Source organism: Schistocerca serialis, chromosome 2 (assembly GCF_023864345.2).
Source record: "Schistocerca serialis cubense isolate TAMUIC-IGC-003099 chromosome 2, iqSchSeri2.2, whole genome shotgun sequence".
Taxonomy (NCBI): domain Eukaryota; kingdom Metazoa; phylum Arthropoda; class Insecta; order Orthoptera; family Acrididae; genus Schistocerca; species Schistocerca serialis.
Genome location: NC_064639.1, coordinates 664929003 through 664947991, shown reverse-complemented (window position 1 = coordinate 664947991; position 18989 = coordinate 664929003). Strand labels below are relative to the sequence as shown.

Genomic DNA, 18989 nt, shown 5'->3' with positions numbered 1-18989 from the left:
CATTTTTTACACAATTTAAAATGAAACAGCATTACTTAAATGAATTTCTTTTTTCAGCATGAATGTGGAAGATTGTGGTTTGCAAGGTTCGTTAATGCACAAAGAGTGTTGAACAAAAGAGTTGATGAATCAACGTTCTACAGTTTGGTACAATATTTTGCCATTGTACTCTTTGAATGTGCTGATGCAGATGATTTTTCACCAGCTAAATCTCTCATGAACATGTGTTTCACATTTTACTATGAAGGTAAAACAACCTTTACATGTATTTTATCATTTTTAACATGTTTACAGTAAACTTAAAAACATGAACATAATGTAATAGGATAAAGTATTTTTATTTTGTCTTACATGTCCTTAGTTTGAAGAAACATTTTAAACTAAAGCAGCATGTATTATTTCAACATTGATATTATTTCATAACTGTCACACAGAGAATGGTGTTCTGATGTAAGGAATGGTTCAAGTAGCATCTTTTAGAAATAAATGGAATTCACTCACATTTACATTTACATTTTTATTCCACAAGCCAGCAGGCCACCTCATAGTGTGTGTTGGACAGTCAATCAAGAACAGTCCACTATCATTCCTCCCCCTCCTGCTCTATTCAAGAATTGTGCACAGAAGTATAGACAGCTGTAAACAGAAGTCTTTTTGTAAAGGACATCATATTCACCATTGATTGTAGAAATTATTTATTTCACAACTGCAATTTTGGCATTGCAGTACCTCTTCAAAATGATCCAAAGGCTGAAACTGCAATTGTGAAATAAGTAACTTCTACAGTCAACAGCAGATACAATGTCTTTTAAGAAATTCCTCATGACCGTGAACCTCTATCATGAGAAGTTAAGAAGTTCTTTTAACATAGTACTCCTAGAAACAGAACATAGTGCGTTGCTGAAATGTTGTGTGGTCTCCTCTTGCCAAATAATCATACCTATTGAACAAGTAACTATTATCAAGACTTACTTTTCTTAACAAATATTACAAATAAGATCTGATCGGCCTGGCCTGGCCTATCATTGCCAACAGGTGAACAACATGGGTCAGTGGATGTGCCTATAGAATGCTCTGTGTGCACCATTCGTGGCAGGTTGCTACACTACACTGCCATGGGATCCACACCACTTCATTTGTGTCCATATGTACATCCACTGGCTGGCATACTAAAAAAGCAGTTTAGATTTCTATAAGCATTTCCCTCTGTATAAATTTTCTCACTTCCTGTGAAGATATAAGGAGTACAGTGCTCACTGCTTCAGGCCTGTACTCATCATCTGCTCACAGAGTAGATTTGCTGTGTAGCACTGCTCTAGACCAAGCAAGGTGGCTCATTGGACTCACATTTCAGGAAGGCAGAGGTTAAAACTTCTGTCCAACAGTCCACATTTTTTATTTTCTATACTATCCCTAAATCACTTAACACAAATGCCAGGAAGATTCTTTTGAAAATGACATGACCAATGTCCTTTAGATACTCACCCCAATCTAAGCTCCACCTCTAAAGAACTTGCTACTGACAGGACATTAAAACTCAATCTTCCTTCTTTCCTTCACCTTCACCTCTGGCTGTGTTCTGTTCCCAAGTGCTTAGTTGTTCAGTTGCTCTTGCAGTCTGCATTTTGTATTTTTCTCCATGCTTCTCTCTACATGTTGTTTGTATTTTCTGCTGTCCCTTATATTAACTCATATGTTGAATTTTGTTCCCTCCTTTGAGAATCAGCTCCCTGGCTTTGTATTAGATCCATTGTCAGCTAGTATAGTTTACATTGGTGCCTAAGTGGCAGTTTCCTGCCATTGTCATGCCCTATGCAGATACAAAAACTTTATATTTCCTGTGCATTACATATCAGTTACTTCAAGCTGCATATCAATGTGAACTGGGTAATGGAAGCTCTTTCATTTTTCCCGTTTAGTTGCACTGTGAAACATGACTGACACTTTGTCTGTGGTCACATAAACTAATAAATTCATTCACAAACCTACATTTTGTACACTTTCTTCAATACTGCTAGGAATGTCACATCCATCTCTATGCCTGTGACATTTACACTTTCATAGAGCACTAAAGAGTATCCAACAAAATCCTTGCAAAGATTTTGCAAGCTGGCTTGTGATGTTTGCCTGCTTTATTTGTTGATAGTCCTTGGTGTCAATGTACTGCACTGTTATACTGGCTGAAAAATGGGGGCATGGAAGTTCGACACTGACTACTGTAAATGATTTAGCCGACAGTTGCACAGTTGCATTTCACAGTTCTTTACATTCACTGTTCACAACCCCCCAATATTACACAGTTGTATGGCCAGTTCACTATTGGTAAATGTTAAGTCCCATAAAAACTTGCAGGCAAACATCAGTATACTGCTACAATAGTTTGCTGTTGAACATCTATGAGCAGTAAATATGTAACCATACAGTTCTTGCTGAATAATAAGGTACGTGTGACACTATTTCTCAAATAAATTGAACAGACACTGTCATTGTTTTAACACATGGCCTATTTGTGTTACACTAATTCCATTGTTAAGTTGATGTATTGTTGTTACTTGAAACAGTACATAGTTTCCCTCTGAAAATCGGCCATGGACTGACTGACTCAGGACCAAAAATCAGGCCTTTATATATCCTCACAATAATAGGCACTTAAACTATACATTGTTCAGTGTTTAAAACATAACTCATTTGATTAACTGAATACATCTAAAAATTCCTTCTTTTTACAATTTCTTCTACCACAAAGGTTAGGCCGAATTATGTGTTTAAATAATGAAATTAACAGATATAGTTATACAAACAATACTTTTGAGAAACCTGGTAATTATTTTGTAATTAATTAAGGGCTAACTTTGCTAATATGTTTTCGAATGGAGTGAAATAAATACTTTATGAATCCTAGTAGTTCTTCTTCAAATGTTTATAATTAGTACACAATTTACATTTGTTTATAAAGTCAACAATAGAATCTAAGTCACAAACAATTAAACAATGGAAAATCCAAGATGGAATATAACAATATTAGAGAAGGAAAGTTGCTACTCACCATATGGCAGAGATGCTGAGTCACAATAGGCACAACAAAACGATTCATGCAATTACAGCTTTTAGCCACTAAGCCCATTGTCAGCAATATATATAAACACACACACACACACACACACACACACACACACACACACACACACAGATACACACACACGCGAACACAACTTGCACACATGTCTGCTGTCTCAGACAACTGAAACTGCAGTTGTGTGTGCAAGTTGCGTTTGCACGCGCGCGCGCATTTGTGTGTGTGTGTGTGTGTGTGTGTGTGTGTGTGTGTGTGTGTGTGTGTTGCTGACAAAGGGCATAGTGGCCAAAAGCTGTAATTGTGTGAATCTTTTTGTTGTGCCTATCGTGACTCAGCATCTCTGCTATACGGTGAGTAGCAATTTTCCTTCTCTAATATTGTCACAAAACAGTTCCTGATTTCACCCTATATCAAAAATATTAACCAGAAATGGTCAAATTAAAGTAGTAAATTAATTACATACACAAAACTAAGCACAAAATTAGATTTGGTGCTACATTCCTTAAGACTGAGAGCCAACCTTTCTCTTTTATGGAAATGCAGAGTATACTCATGTATGTCAATGGTAATTAGGCAAAAATGAAAATAAAATGAATTTAAGGAGGCAGATTGCAAAACAGGAGAGGAAGTAAAGAGATCTCAGCTTGTTTCGTGACAGGCTCTGAACAGTGTCTGCCATAAACTGTGTATGATAAATGATTGTCTTTTTTGTAACTGTACCAAGTGAAATTTCTATTTGAAGTGGACATAAATGTTCAGTTGCAGCTACAAGTATTCTTTTTTATTAAATCATCAGCTGTGAAGGGGGTGCAAGGGCCTTACTAAAGTGAACACTATGTTGTAACTCATCTTAATTACACATGCACTTGATTTTTCCTCCTCTTCTTCCTCCATTTCAGATATCTTCCTTCTAAGTTTTTAAACCTATTGATACACAGATCTTTCACATTTTCCATTTCTGTATTCTTTAATGTGGTAAGACATGTAGTGCCTCTGGAAATTGAATTCCTGAAAGTATTCATTTTTTTATAACACACTTAAACATTTTGCAAACTCTTATCTTTGCGTAAAAAGATTTCTCACACTGCAGACTGAAATGTGAAGTCATTGTCCATGTTACACAATGTAGACTTGCCACTGCTGCTATTTGATGGCACCACTGTTGAAACTGCTCCTTCCCCATTTCACAGTAGTGCCTCTCCTGTGTTGTCAGCACCACGCGATACATGTGCATTCCCCTCGCTCCCCACCATGCTGCAACTGCTCTATTAGTGAGTGAAAGCTTGAGCAGGTGTGAGCGCTCATGCTCAGAACCAGTGAATTTGTAAGCCCTGGTCTAGAGAAATTTAGAGAAGGGGCCTATCCAGAATTACTTGTTAAATAGCTGCTGTTTCGGTGGTGGTGGTGGTGGTGGTGGTGGTGGTGGTGGTGATGATGATGATGACTGTGAATTGACAAAGCAACTGCCTGTGCTATTGACAGTCTACTTTTAGGAAACTCAAATATTGTGGTAGTAATGGATGTTACATGTAGTTACTTTTGTACCTTGCCCTTTGTTCATAGTATGTGTAAAATTATTTGCGTTCCTGCCAGATAACAAGCTAAAAAATAGTCAACACACAAACAAACTAATCAAGAAGTTCAGTTTGGCATACTTCCACTTAAGAAACATATCTCATTGTTTGGGCTTGAAGATCATTGTGGTGACTTATTTTGTGTACCATCACTACCTATAAACTTTAAAAACGTTATGTCTGAGGCAATGCAGTCAAAGGAAGTGTTCCTTCAGCAAAAGCAGACCTTTTTGTTTATGATTCAGAGCAGAGTGCAAATGCCTTCAATGAGCAAAACAAAACAAGAAATTAACACTGTCTATAAATTCAAAAGAAAATTAGAAACACACTTTGCTAGCCACTCTGTTTACAAATAGTCTCATTATCTACATCCAAGATTCCTGGTAGCTTCTTGATACCCAAGTAACAGTAATGCTCATTGTATATAGATATCTTGTGCTACAAATATAGACAGCTGTTGTTCCAGGATGAATAGCGATGTAGTCATGCAGATTTTATACTACTGTAGGCCAATAACCATCTTGCATACAAACAGTCCCTCATTAGATACTACTGGCCATTAAAATTACAGCACAATGAAGGATAAGATTTTATTCTACTGTAGGACAATAACCATCTTGCTTACAAACAGTCCCTCATTAGACGCTACTGGCCATTAAAATTACAACACAATGAAGGATAGCAAAATCTTATGTACTGTGCTTGTACACCGTAATGAAATGAATGCAAGACTAAATTTTTAAGAAGTTTAGGGGTGTACAGTGTGCAAAATGTAGTACACAGCTCTAGCCTGTTTGAGATCAAGTTGAACCGAACTTGGGTGATAGATACTGTAATTTCATTCCACACTGCTTCATCTCTGTGCCAAAGTTTATCAATCCTAGTGATGGTATACCAGACTGTCAGCAATCCATGAAAGATGTTTTTAATGGTTGAGATATCAGGAGAATATGCTCTCCAGCACAACAATTGAACAAGGTTGGTCAGAGCAGCATAAGTAACATGCGGTTTTAGGTTATCTTGTTGTAAAATATGAGGATGGTTTGAAAAGTTCTCTGAACGGAATAGAAAAAAGTACTCTCATCACTGAAACTTCGTTTTATTTTCCAATGTAGTCTCCTTGTAGATTAATGTACTTGGTCCAACAATGTTCCAGTGCCTTGATCCCATCTCGAAAATGAGTTTCCTCCAGGCCTATAAAATAGTTGTCGACTCCAGCTATGAATTCTTTGTTTGAAGTGAATCTTCATCCACCAAGAAAAATTTTCAGTTTTGGGAAGAGATGGAAGTCTGACGGAACCATACCAGGTAAATAAGCCAGGTGTGGCAACAATTCATGCCTTAGTTCATATGATTCTGCCATGGTGATGGCACATGTGTGGGGGCGCACATTGTTTTGATGGAAGATGACTTTCTTCCTTGCTAAACCTGGCCGTTTTTCACGTATCTTTTGTTGAAATTTGTTCAGGAGGTTAGAATAGTATTCTCCTATAATTGTCTGCCCTGTGGGGAGATAATTTGCAAACAGAATTCCCTTCACATCCCAGAACACTGATGCCATGACCTTTCCTGCTGAAGGAATTGTCTTTGCTTTTTTTGATGGCTGAGAATCATCATGTTTCCACTGCTTTGAGTGTTGTTTTGTCTCTGGGGTATAGTAGTGCACCCAAGTTTCATCTGTGGTCACAAACCAGTGCAAAAAATCTTGTTTTTTTCTCCTGAAACTGTCCAAACATTGTTCCGATATGTCCATTCTCATGCGTTTTTGATCCAGCACCGAGAGTCGCAGCACCCACATTGCAGATAATTTTTTTCATTTCTAATTCTTCAGTTAAAATGTGATATACCCTTTCAGATTACACCTGGAAAGTGTGAGCAATTTCACGCACTTTCAATCAGTGATCCTCCATGACCATTTTGTGCACTTTTGCATTGATTTCTTGAGTAGTGACACATATTGGCTGACCACCATGCAGATCATCATCTAAGCTCTCCCAAACAAATTTAAATTCATTTGTCCACTTGGCAACAGTTGAATATAAGGATCAGAGTTCTGCAGTGTATTCTGGAAATCAGCATGAATGTCCTTTGCTTTCATACCTTTCTTTATGAAGTACTTAACCACTGCTCTAATCTCAATTTTTCTCCATTTTCGCCAATCATTACGAGGGAACAATGGCAGAACCAAGTCACCTCCACAGCTCTCTTCCAAGAGCATTGACATGGCACATGTTTACAGGCAACTGTCCAATGAATATACCATGATCAATTTGTTGCACTAGAGCTGATCTCTCGTGGTGATTCCACGAACTTTCCAAACCACACTTGTAGTCACTGGTCTTAATATGCCAGGAATATAACATGTACTACTACCCAAATTACCATCTACACAAACCAGAGATGACCTAACTGTGTACCTCATGGCTCTCCAGACAATCATACTAAGGTGTGAACTGTACGATGATGAGAAATGCAACCCAGCAACATTCGTTTTCTTCAATTCCTTGACATGCAGTTACGTCCATTGTGATACTATATGCAGAATCTGGACTCAACTGAAATGATGACCTGGTGCCACTCCTGTGTCCATTGTTGTTGGTTGCACCACTATTGGTTGCTCCAGGCTTTGCTGCCATGTCAAGGGAAACTGCAACAAGGGTCTCCATGCTGACAGTTCATGGTACTCTATATGTCATTGCACTGTTCATATGGAACTCATCTAGCTGCAAACAAGCCCATTTTGTGACTCGAGGTACATGACGCTGCTAAATGAACCCACATAGCTGAGTGGACAATATGTCTATCCCCTCAGCCACTATTTGTAGTGATGCTGAAGGTGGCAGTGGTGGTAGTAAGGGGGAGGGGGGGGGAGGGGGAGCATAAGGTCCTGCATGGCATTGTCTATGGCTCTACGAATCCATGAAATACATATTCACTTGGCAGTCATGCAATCAGAGCTGATGAGAGCAGCAGTATTGTGGAGTGAATCCCTATGCAATAGATGGATCACAATCAACTGCGCCAATACTTTCTGTCCATGAGATGCCATAGAGGTGATTTATACTCAGCCTAGGACAAAGATACAAAGTTTGGTGATCAGATACTTTGTCACCATTTTCACTCCCCTTCCTATACAAATACTGCCAGAAATTAAAATGTATATCTCCAGATATTACTTCATCTCACTGGCATTATCCCTCCTATAAAGCAACAGAATTTTGTGTGTCTAATTGTTTTGTAAGATCCCTGCAAGAAGCCTACTGGGAGATTAAGGTAATCTCTTATGCTAGGGCTAGCTTTGGTTGTGTAAACTATCTAAACTGTTGATGTTTACTCAATAAAAGGCATAAAACATATGACAAAATTGTTTACTTCTTGTTCTAAAACATTTTTTGTTTACCTGTGTGCGTATATAAAATGGTAATAAAATATGCATTTTAAATGCCAATGCATGTAAAAAGAATCATACTTTTAATGTAAAATATAATACCTGACTTCAGATTGTAGTACTTGTACTTTTTTTGTAATATCATATTAACACTGATGATATACTATCAACTTTGCAGTTGTTGTAATATTATAGTAACATTGCCATATTTTATCTTGTTTGACTAGTTGATGTTCCTGGGTGTGAACCATACAAAGAATACTTATACACATATCTGAAAGACCAGCCCATATGGCACAGTTTGCGATTCTGGAATGCTGCCTTCTTTGATGCACTACAGTGTGAGCGGGTGCACCGACCTGTTGTCACTAGAGATGAAATTCACCATAATTCACTTGAGGCAATAACAGATGAGAGACAGTACCAGGAAAACATAACATTTGGACAGTTAGGGTAAGCAAATATATTTCACTGCTTAAGGCAGCCTATATTAAAGCTTTTATGAAATGTTCTAATTTGGTAATGTTCTCTTTCATAAATTACTACTAAGATCTGTATTTTCACACTCAAAAGAAACTTACAACTGTAAGATACCATCTTAAATCCATTGTAAAATGAGAAACTAACCCTGTAAGTGTACTAACCTTGTATTTATGTCTTTTAGCCTCTTCTCGTAGCATTGTGGAAGCTGCAATTGCTTCAGTGAAATGATAAATGGCAGCAACAAATGGCTCATTCATAGATGAATTTGAAATTGATAGTTCTCCACATCCTGTGTATTCATCAATAATTATGATGGTCAGCTATGGATATTAATTTTAAGTCCTTAACTAAACACACAGTTCAGTAACTTACATCAACAGAACTTCATATTTTCAATCACTCAGCAAGTTATGGATCACTAGCGGTGCAGTACAGGTTTCATATCAATTTTGTTAATGACTGATTACCAATATACTTGTTCTCATGTGGACAATTATAAAAGCAATGGGTAGCTAACACATGGCACAACATGTCTTCTGAAAGTTGGAACACACACACAAACACACACACACACATTCCACGTGTGAAAAATATATCTAAAAACAAAGATGATGTGACTTACCAAACGAAAGTGCTGGCAGGTCGATACACACGTGCCTCTGCCTTTGATCGTGTACACCTTCCGGGTTATAGGACTGGAGTAGGTGGTAGTGGGAGGGTGCATAGTACTGGTTTTACACCGGGGGCGGTTACAAGGGTAGGAGCCAGAGGGTAGGGAAGGTGGTTTGGGAATTTCATAGGGATGAACTAAGAGGTTACGAAGGTTAGGTGGATGGTGGAAAGACACTCTTGGTGGAGTGGGGAGGATTTCATGAAGGATGGATCTCATTTCAGGGCAGGATTTGAGGAAGTCATATCCCTGCTGGAGATCCACATTCAGAGTCTGATCCAGTCCTGGAAAGTATCCTGTCACAAGTGGGGCACTTTTGGGGTTCTTCTGTGCGAGGTTCTGGGTTTGAAGAGATGAGGAAGTGGCTCTGGTTATTTGCTTCTGTACCAAGTCGGGAGGGTAGCTGCAGGATGCGAAAGCTGTTTTCAGGTTGTTGGTGTAATGGTTCAGGGATTCCGGACTGGAGCAGATTCGTTTGCCACGAAGACCTAGGCTGTAGGGAAGGGACCGTTTGATGTGGAATGGGTGGCAGCTGTCATAATGGAGGTACTGTTGCTTGTTGGTGGGTTTGATGTGGACGGACGTGTGAAGCTGGCCATTGGACAGGTGGAAGTCAACGTCAAGGAAAGTGATATGGGATTTGGAGTAGGACCAGGTGAATCTGATGGAACCAAAGGAGTTGAGGTTGGAGAGGAAATTCTGGAGCTCTTCTTCACTGTGAGTCCAGATCATGAAGATGTCATCAATAAATCTGTACCAAACTTTGGGTTGGCAGGCCTGGGTAACCAAGAAGGCTTCCTCTAAGCAACCCATGAATAGGTTGGCATACGAGGGGGCCATCCTGGTACCCATGGCTGTTCCCTTTAATTGTTGGTATGTTTGGCCTTCGAAAGTGAAGAAGTTGTGGGTCAGGATGAAGCTGGCTAAGGTAATGAGGAAAGAGGTTTTAGGTAGGGTGGCAGGTGATCGGCGTGAAAGGAAGTGCTTCATCGCAGCAAGGCCCTGGACGTGTGGAATATTTGTGTATAAGGAAGTGGCATCGGTGGTTACAAGGATGGTTTCCAGGGGTAACAGACTGGGTAAGGATTCCAGGCATTCGAGAAAGTGGTTGGTGTCTTTGATGAAGGATGGGAGACTACATGTAATGGGTCGAAGGTGTTGATCTACATAGGCAGAGATATGTTCTGTGGGGGCTTGGTAACCAGCTACAATGGGACGGCCGGGATGATTTGGTTTGTGAATTTTAGGGGTGAGGAGGTTGATGGAGTCAGGTGAAAGGTTTTGTAGGGGGCCTAAGGTTCTGAGGATTCCTTGAAGCTCTGCCTGGACATCAGGAATGGGATTACCTTGGCAAACTTTGTATGTAGTGGTGTCTGAAAGCTGCCGCAGTCCCTCAGCCACATACTCCCGACGATCAAGTACCACGGTCATGGAACCCTTGTCCGCCGGAAGAATGACGATGGATTGGTCAGCCTTCAGATCACGGATAGCCTGGGCTTCAGCAGTGGTGATGTTGGGAGTAGGATTAAGGTTTTTTAAGAAGGATTGAGAGCCAAGGCTGGAAGTCAGAAATTCCTGGAAAGTTTGGAAAGGGTGATTTTGAGGAAGAGGAGGTGGGTCCCGCTGTGACGGAGGACGGAACTGTTCCAGGCAGGGTTCAATTTGGATAGTGTCTTGAGGAGTTGGATCATTAGGAGTAGGATTAGGACCATTTTTCTTCGTGGCAAAGTGATATTTCCAGCAGAGAGTATGGGTGTAGGACAGTAAATCTTTGACAAGGGCTGTTTGGTTGAATCTGGGAGTGGGGCTGAAGGTGAGGCCTTTGGATAGGACAGAGGTTTCGGACTGGGAGAGAGGTTTGGAGGAAAGGTTAACTAATGAATTAGGGTGTTGTGGTTCCAGATTGTGTTGATTGGAATTTTGAGGTTTCAGGCGGAGTGGAGCTGGAAGTGGGAGATTGAGTAGATGGGAGAGACTGGGTCTGTGTGCAATGAGAGGAGGTTGAGGTTTGCTGGAAAGGTTGTGAAGGGTGAGTGAGTTGCCTTTCTAGAGGTGGGAAACCAGGAGATTGGATAGTTTTTTGAGGTGGAGGGTGGCATGCTGTTCTAATTTGCGGTTGGCCTGTAGGAGGATGCTCTGAACAGCTGGTGTGGATGTGGGAGAGGAAAGATTGAGGACTTTTATTAAGGATAGGAGTTGATAGGTGTGTTCATTGGCTGAGTTGATGTGTAGATGAAGGATTAGGTGGGTGAGGGCAATGGATTGTTCAGTTTGGAACTGGTATAGGGACTGATGGAAAGAAGGGTTACAGCTGGTTACCAAGTCCCCACAGAACGTATCTCTGCCTACGTAGATCAACACCTTCAACCCATTACATGCAGTCTTCCATCCTTCATCAAAGACACCAACCACTTTCTCGAATGCCTGGAATCCTTACTCAGTCTGTTACCCCCAGAAACCATCCTTGTAACCATTGATGCCACTTCCTTATACACAAATATTCCGCACGTCCAGGGCCTTGCTGCGATGGAGCACTTCCTTTCACGCCGATCACCTGCCACCCTACCTAAAACCTCTTTCCTCATTACCTTAGCCAGCTTCATCCTGACCCACAACTTCTTCACTTTCGAAGGCCAGACATACCAACAATTAAAGGGAACAGCCATGGGTACCAGGATGGCCCCCTCGTACGCCAACCTATTCATGGGTCACTTAGAGGAAGCCTTCTTGGTTACCCAGGCCTGCTAACCCAAAGTTTGATACAGATTTATTGATGACATCTTCATGATCTGGACTCACAGTGAAGAAGAACTCCAGAATTTCCTCTCCAACCTATACTCCTTTGGTTCCATCAGATTCACCTGGTCCTACTCCAAATCCCATGCCACTTTCCATGACGTTGACCTCCACCTGTCCAATGGCCAGCTTCACACGTCCGTCCACATCAAACCCACCAACAAGCAACAGTACCTCCATTATGACAGCTGCCACCCATTCCACATCAAACGGTCCCTTCCCTACAGCCTAGGTCTTCGTGGCAAACGAATCTGCTCCAGTCCGGAATCCCTGAACCATTACACCAACAACCTGAAAACAGCTTTCGCATCCTGCAGCTACCCTCCCGACTTGGTACAGAAGCAAATAACCAGAGCCACTTCCTCATCTCTTCAAACCCAGAACCTCCCACAGAAGAACCCCAAAAGTGCCCCACTTGTGACAGGATACTTTCCGGGACTGGATCAGACTCTGAATGTGGCTCTCCAGCAGGGATATGACTTCCTCAAATCCTGCCCTGAAATGAGATCCATCCTTCATGAAATCCTCCCCACTCCACCAAGAGTGTCTTTCCACCATCCACCTAACCTTCGTAACCTCTTAGTTCATCCCTATGAAATTCCCAAACCACCTTCCCTACCCTCTGGCTCCTACCCTTGTAACCGCCCCCGGTGTAAAACCAGTACTATGCACCCTCCCACCACCACCTACTCCAGTCCTGTAACCCGGAAGGTGTACACGATCAAAGGTAGAGCCACGTGTGAAAGCACCCACGTGATTTACCAACTGACCTGCCTACACTGTGAAGCTTTCTATGTGGGAATGACCAGCAACAAACTGTCCATTCACATGAATGGACACAGGCAGACGGTGTTTGTTGGTAATGAGGATCACTCTGTGGCTAAACATGCCTTGGTGCACGGCCAGCACATCTTGGCACAGTGTTACACCGTCCGTGTTATCTGGATACTTCCCACTAACACCAACCTGTGAGAACTCCGGAGATGGGAACTTGCCCTTCAGTATATCCTCTCTTCTCGTTATCCACCAGGCCTCAACCTCCGCTAATTTCAAGTTGCCGCCGCTCATACCTCACCTGTCTTTCAACAACATCTTTGCCTCTGTACTTCCGCCTCGACTGACATCTCTGCCCAAACTCTTTGCATTTACAAATGTCTGCTTGTGACTGTGTATGTGCGGATGGATATGTGTGTTTGTGTGAGGTTGTTTAGAAGGCAAAATGAGTTGTTCATTCATGAAAATGGGCATTTGGTTGAACAATTCACTTAAGTGAACTTTATGTCAGCATGACATTCATCTCAATGCAGCCACTTCAGTACAGCATGCTGCATCTGACTCTATAACTTTGAATGTTTCTAGCTCCTTAACTAAAATTGATAGAAGTTTGTTTTAAATTGATTTTTAGATAACTGATTTAAATATATCAGCTACATGATAGACAAACATAATGTTTCAATTAACAAATTATAACTTGTTGCTGTAACTCTCTGGAAAATAAATAAATTATGTTCTTAACTCTGCAGAAATACCGATGTATCTTACGGTTACCTATCAAAATAAATAAATAGTGCTTTCACTTTTTCTTGTAAGTTAAAGAGAAAAAGACCTTACCTGAAACACCATGTATAAGAGCTGAGCTCAGTAACCACAAAATAGAGGAATGGCTAAGCATTTGGTTGAGAGAAAGGGGGGGGGGGGCACTGATCATGTTGAATTAGAGCAATGAGCAGCAATTCTGCAAAGAATATAGGGAGAAATAAAAGGAGGAAAAGACAGGAGGAAGGAACAGAACACTAAAAAATAGAAGAAAGAGAAAAAAAAAACTATGGAGAAGCTTGAAAGCAGGTATTGGTATGGAGTAGAAGAGAGCTGGGAAGAGTGAAAGGATGGTATGGAGACAGAGGGATGGAATGAAGTGAGAACAGGGAGAGAGGGAGCAAAGGCATGTCGGAGATGGTGACTACTGAAGATAGAGAACAAGGAACTTACAGCTGCTTAGAATGTGATTTAGGGAGAGCTCCCTCCTGTGCTATTCAGAAAATCCATGTTGATGGTAATCTAAATAGCACAGGTTGTGGAGCAGCAACCATACTATGTTGTGTAGCACATTGTGATCTTAGTGGTATATGGCCACAGACTGACAAGGGTTACCCTCTGAATGGATGATTTGTTCAGGGTCTTAGCCACAGGCACTATACAGTGCTTGTGGTGAAGTTGATATTTGATACTGTAAAATATGCCAGCAGGATGGGTAGGCATTGAGAGGGTGGGAGCTTGAAATAAAAGACATAAATATAGAAAATAGTATATTCTAATCGATCAGTTATGTAGGGCTTGCCATGGTGTGGGTGTAAAGGACAGCTGCCAGTTTAGGTGGTTGAGTAAGTTACAGATACAGGAAATGTGAGATAAGACAGTTGACATGGTGTAGCTGATGGCCATCGTCATGAACAGGGTCAGAGGCAGACAACAGAAGCTGCCAACTCTAGCTTAAGGCTCAAACACAAGAGAGATGCAACTTGCCCTGCCCTCCAAGACCCTCCACCAGCCACACATGTGACACATTTCACACAGTCTCTATTCATCACATGCAGATACTTGCAGCTAGTTTCTTCAACAGGACACCAGCAAGAGTGGCAGATGTTGACTTCAGCAATCAATAAGAAATGTGGAGTAATGCTAATGCTTAGACATTCCATAAGGCGCATATGCCAAAGTAAGACTTAAGTAGGGAGAGGCTTAAGACATGGTTGGACCTTTAAGAACCCCTAAACAGGGGTCATCCTGTATGTTCTTCCCCCTTCCACAGGGATGGACAGTACAACATTTACAAGTTTGTCAGACACCTCCTAGTAAAGACAGTGGCCCAGGTAGGGGATTTACAGACTATGGGAGGACTGTGTTACAATTATTTCTGTAATGTTTTCAAGGGGGCAATTTGTACATAGTTATATTCCAGCTCTGCCAAATAAGGAAATGCCAAATATTCAGAGTATACACAAAACTTAGTAATCTAACTTGTTCAAGAAGGACCGCAATTCTCATTCACATGGCACAAGATTTCTGGGCTACTAAATAAAATTTCAAAAACAATTTCAGGAAATTAATCCTAACAATTTGAATCATGTTCTTTATAATTCAGTTTTATGGACTCAGCTTTAAATGAACAGTGGAGGCTAAAAAATGATAATACATCACAACAAAAGGTGATATGAGTGCTAGTCACATATTTTGAAAAAATCTTAAAATTCTGGTTCAAATAAAATGCAGTGCATGTCTTGTTGTAGTGTTTTTGAATAAACCTTGATCTAGTCATGTCAAAAGTCTAAATATGTATTCCCCCTCACATTACCTATTTCCATACATAAAAAATTCCATTTAACATGGGATGACATGAATAAAATATTTAGTTATACGCTAGTGTCTAATTGTAAATGAACCCATGTAAAATATTTTATTTAACTAGAACATCTAGTCTTACAGCGAGTTGTGGCTATAATTGCATCTCTTGTGTACACATATGTAATTAAGACTGGGGAGATACTTTCAAGTAGTTCTAAGCGGCTATTAAAAATAACAAGGTGCTCAGTACAAATAACATGAAAGTTAAGGGCAGGACCAGTACTGAACAGGTCTTCTGTTAAAGAAGGGTAGCTCATGCTGAATCCTTCCGTCAGTATTGGTTCTTTGTCAACTTTCTACGATTTAAAAATTGAAGCAGCATGCCTCTCTTCTCAGGGCACTCAATTAGAGCACTTCCTGAAGTTCTGCCATCAGGTGTAACCTATCCTTTTATTCTCTTTGTGCATAATCAGTAAGCATCTGATTTTCTTATCAATAACTTTATATTTTATGCCTGTTCTCTACTGTTCCTGCCCTTAACTTCTATGGTTTCATTCATGTTAATTGTACCTGAGTACTTTGTTATTTTTAATAGCTGCTTAGAACTACGTGAAAGTATCTCCCCAGTCTTAATTATAAATGTGTACCCAAGAGACATAATTATAGTCACAACACACTGTGAGACTAGATGTTCTAGTTAAATAAAGTATTTTACATAGGTTCATTGAGAATTAGACACTTAGGTGTAACTAAATGTTTTATTCATGTCATCCCATGTTACATAGATTTTATTGTGTATAGAAATAAGGAATGCGAGAGGGAATATGTATTTTGACTTTTGTCATGATCGGATCAAGGTTTATTCAAGAACACTATAACAAGACATGCAATTGCATTTTATTTTAATCAGAATTTTAAGATTTTTTCAAAATATGAATCTGACTAACACTCATCTCGCTTTTTGTTGTGATGTATTGTCATTTTTTAGCCTCCACTGTTCATTTAAATCTTAGTTCATAAAACTGAATTGTAAAGAATATGATTCAAATTGTTAGGACTAATTTCCTGAAATTGGTTTTCAAATTTTATTTAGTAGCCCAGAAATTTTGTGTCAAGTAAATGAGAGATTTTACCATAGAGAGCACCCAATCTCCAATTTCCAAGGAAATGAAAAGTAGGCATTCGGATTCTGGGGGTCTACAACATCATGCAAAGAATGAGTCAGGGCATTCTGAAACCTGGTTTAAACAACAAATCCGTACAATCAAACACAGAAACATAAATTATCTAGCCACTTTTAATGTAAACTTTCTCTTAAAAACAGGAAAACTTAAGACTTTAATAAACTTGGTAAAGGAGAAAAAAAATATAATGATGACAGCACCACAAGAAACAAGATTTACTGATGAACATCCTTCCAATACTGAAGGATTCAGAGTATTCAAAAGAAAACCAGGAAGCAGAGTTATGAAAAATGTACCCCAATTTGGAACAGGTTTCATTGTAAACAAAATCATATTAAACTCAATAATAGAATTTAAATTGATTAATTAAAGATTTTTCACATTAACGTTTAAATCATCAAAGAAAAGTTTACACTATTTTAAAGACACATGCACCAACAGATGAGAAAAACAGAACACAGGAAGAGCAAACTGAAAATTTTTGGCAAATTATATCAAACACTCTAGATCATATTCTATCAAAAAACACAGTGTTACTACTTGGAGACTTTAATGTACAAATTGGCAAAGAACATCAGCACTAGGAAAATTCCCTGCACATAAAAGAACCAATGCAAATGGAGAAAGACTCTTAAGCATATGTGTGGTTCGCCTCCGGTAGCTGAGTGGTCAGCGCAACAGAATGTCAATCCTAAGGGTCTGGGTTCGATTCCCGGCTGGGTCAGAGATTTTCCTTGCTCAGGGATTGGGTGTTGCATTGTCCTAATCATCATCATTTGATCCCCATCGACGTGTAAGTTGCCGAAGTGGCATTAAATTGAAAGATTTGCATCCAGCGAACGGTCTACCCAATGGGAGGCCCTAGTCACACAACATTTCCATTTCAGCCTATATGGGCAGCATAACATAGTACTAAAATCTACATTCTTCAAAAAAACTTCCTAGAAAACAAACTACATGGGAATTACCATATCCAATTTGTGATGAAAAATGACATGATCACATTGCTATAAGTAGACACTCTGCAGTGGAGGTAATCAATGTAAAAGTAGCCAAGAGACCGGTTTAAATTCAGACCACTGCCTGTCTATCATTACATTCAAGGTAAGACCAATATTTTAGAAAAAACAACCAACACCAACCCAGAAATTTTGACATACAGAAGTTATCTAGAGAAAATGATTACAAAATGCAGTTGAAAAAAAAGAATACTTAAACACTGGGAGCAACTTAAAAATGACATTATTGAGACTGCAGAAGAAAATATCCATCTTAAAAAGAAATGGCAACATGCTTGGAACACAAATAAAAATTATAAGAACAAGAATAATTTTATAGAAGCAAGGAAACATGCATCAAAGGTCTCAAGAAGATCAGAGTACGACATATAAAAGATCAATTAATGTCAATTGAGACAGACTTTAAGCAGAACAACACAAGGAACTTTTATAAAACATTCAAAATGCCCCCAAGTTTACAGATTATAGATTCAAAAATGCAAAAGACTGCATATAATAACATGAAGAACTGCACAATACTTGCGGGCTACTTCAAAGAATTACACAATTGTGATCCACTGAAAGAAGAATTTAATTTTGATAATGTAATCAAAATACAACCAGACTCAAAGCCACCAACAATAGAGGAAATCAAGGAAATCATAAAAACTTAAAAATAACAAAGCATCAGGAGAAAAGAATGTAGTTCTGAATTGTGAAGACACTGTAGTGACAACATTATTCTATGTCTATCAGAAACCATTAATGAAATTTGTACAAAAGACAGCCTACCATCAGAATGGACATCAGCATTGATACATCCATTGCATAAAAAAGGAAAGAAATCTTAACTTAACAATTATATGTGGATATCCTTCTTACCAGTGACGTATAAGGTCCTTTCTGTGGCGCTTTTAAAGAGAGCTGAAGGAATACTTGACCCACAACCGACAACTAGGAGAGTATCAAACAGGATTTAGGAAGAGAAGGTCTCGTGCAGAACAAATACTAAATCTAAAGAGCATAATAGAAATGAGGAAATCAGAAACCTGAAATACATGATAACTTTTGTAGATTTTAAAAATGCATGTAGCTCAATTGATAGAAATACACTGACCAAGATGTTAAAGGAATTCATGCACAACAATAAAACAACAGAAATAATTAATGGAACACAAGCACAAAATCAAAAGTAAAATTTATGGGTGAACTGTCAAAATCTTTCAAAATAAAATCAGGAGTAAGACAAGGAGATGGTTAATTGACCCTACTTTTTAACTGCATGTTAGAGAAGGTAGTGAGAAAATTGAGAAAATCCATCAATACTAGGGGTGTCTGACTAGGAAGAAACACATATAAAATCAGTATAGGTTGTATTGCTTTTGCAGATGACATGGCATTAATTACTGACTGATTGGATATTGCCAGAGAACAAAATGTAGAACAACAGTAGCAAGCAGACAAAATGGGACTAACAA

General features: G+C 39.4%; 1 protein-coding gene across 1 annotated transcript in view; it reads left to right on the top strand.

Annotated features, from left to right (window-relative positions):
• The window catches only part of LOC126457753 (uncharacterized protein KIAA0513), a 242545-nt gene that overhangs the window by 191845 nt on the left and 31711 nt on the right, over positions 1-18989 (top strand). Inside the window, exons 6-7 of the mRNA XM_050094309.1 lie at positions 58-247; positions 8266-8491. Of these exons, the coding sequence (XP_049950266.1) occupies positions 58-247; positions 8266-8491 (416 nt within the window). The remainder of the gene's footprint in view (positions 1-57; positions 248-8265; positions 8492-18989) is intronic.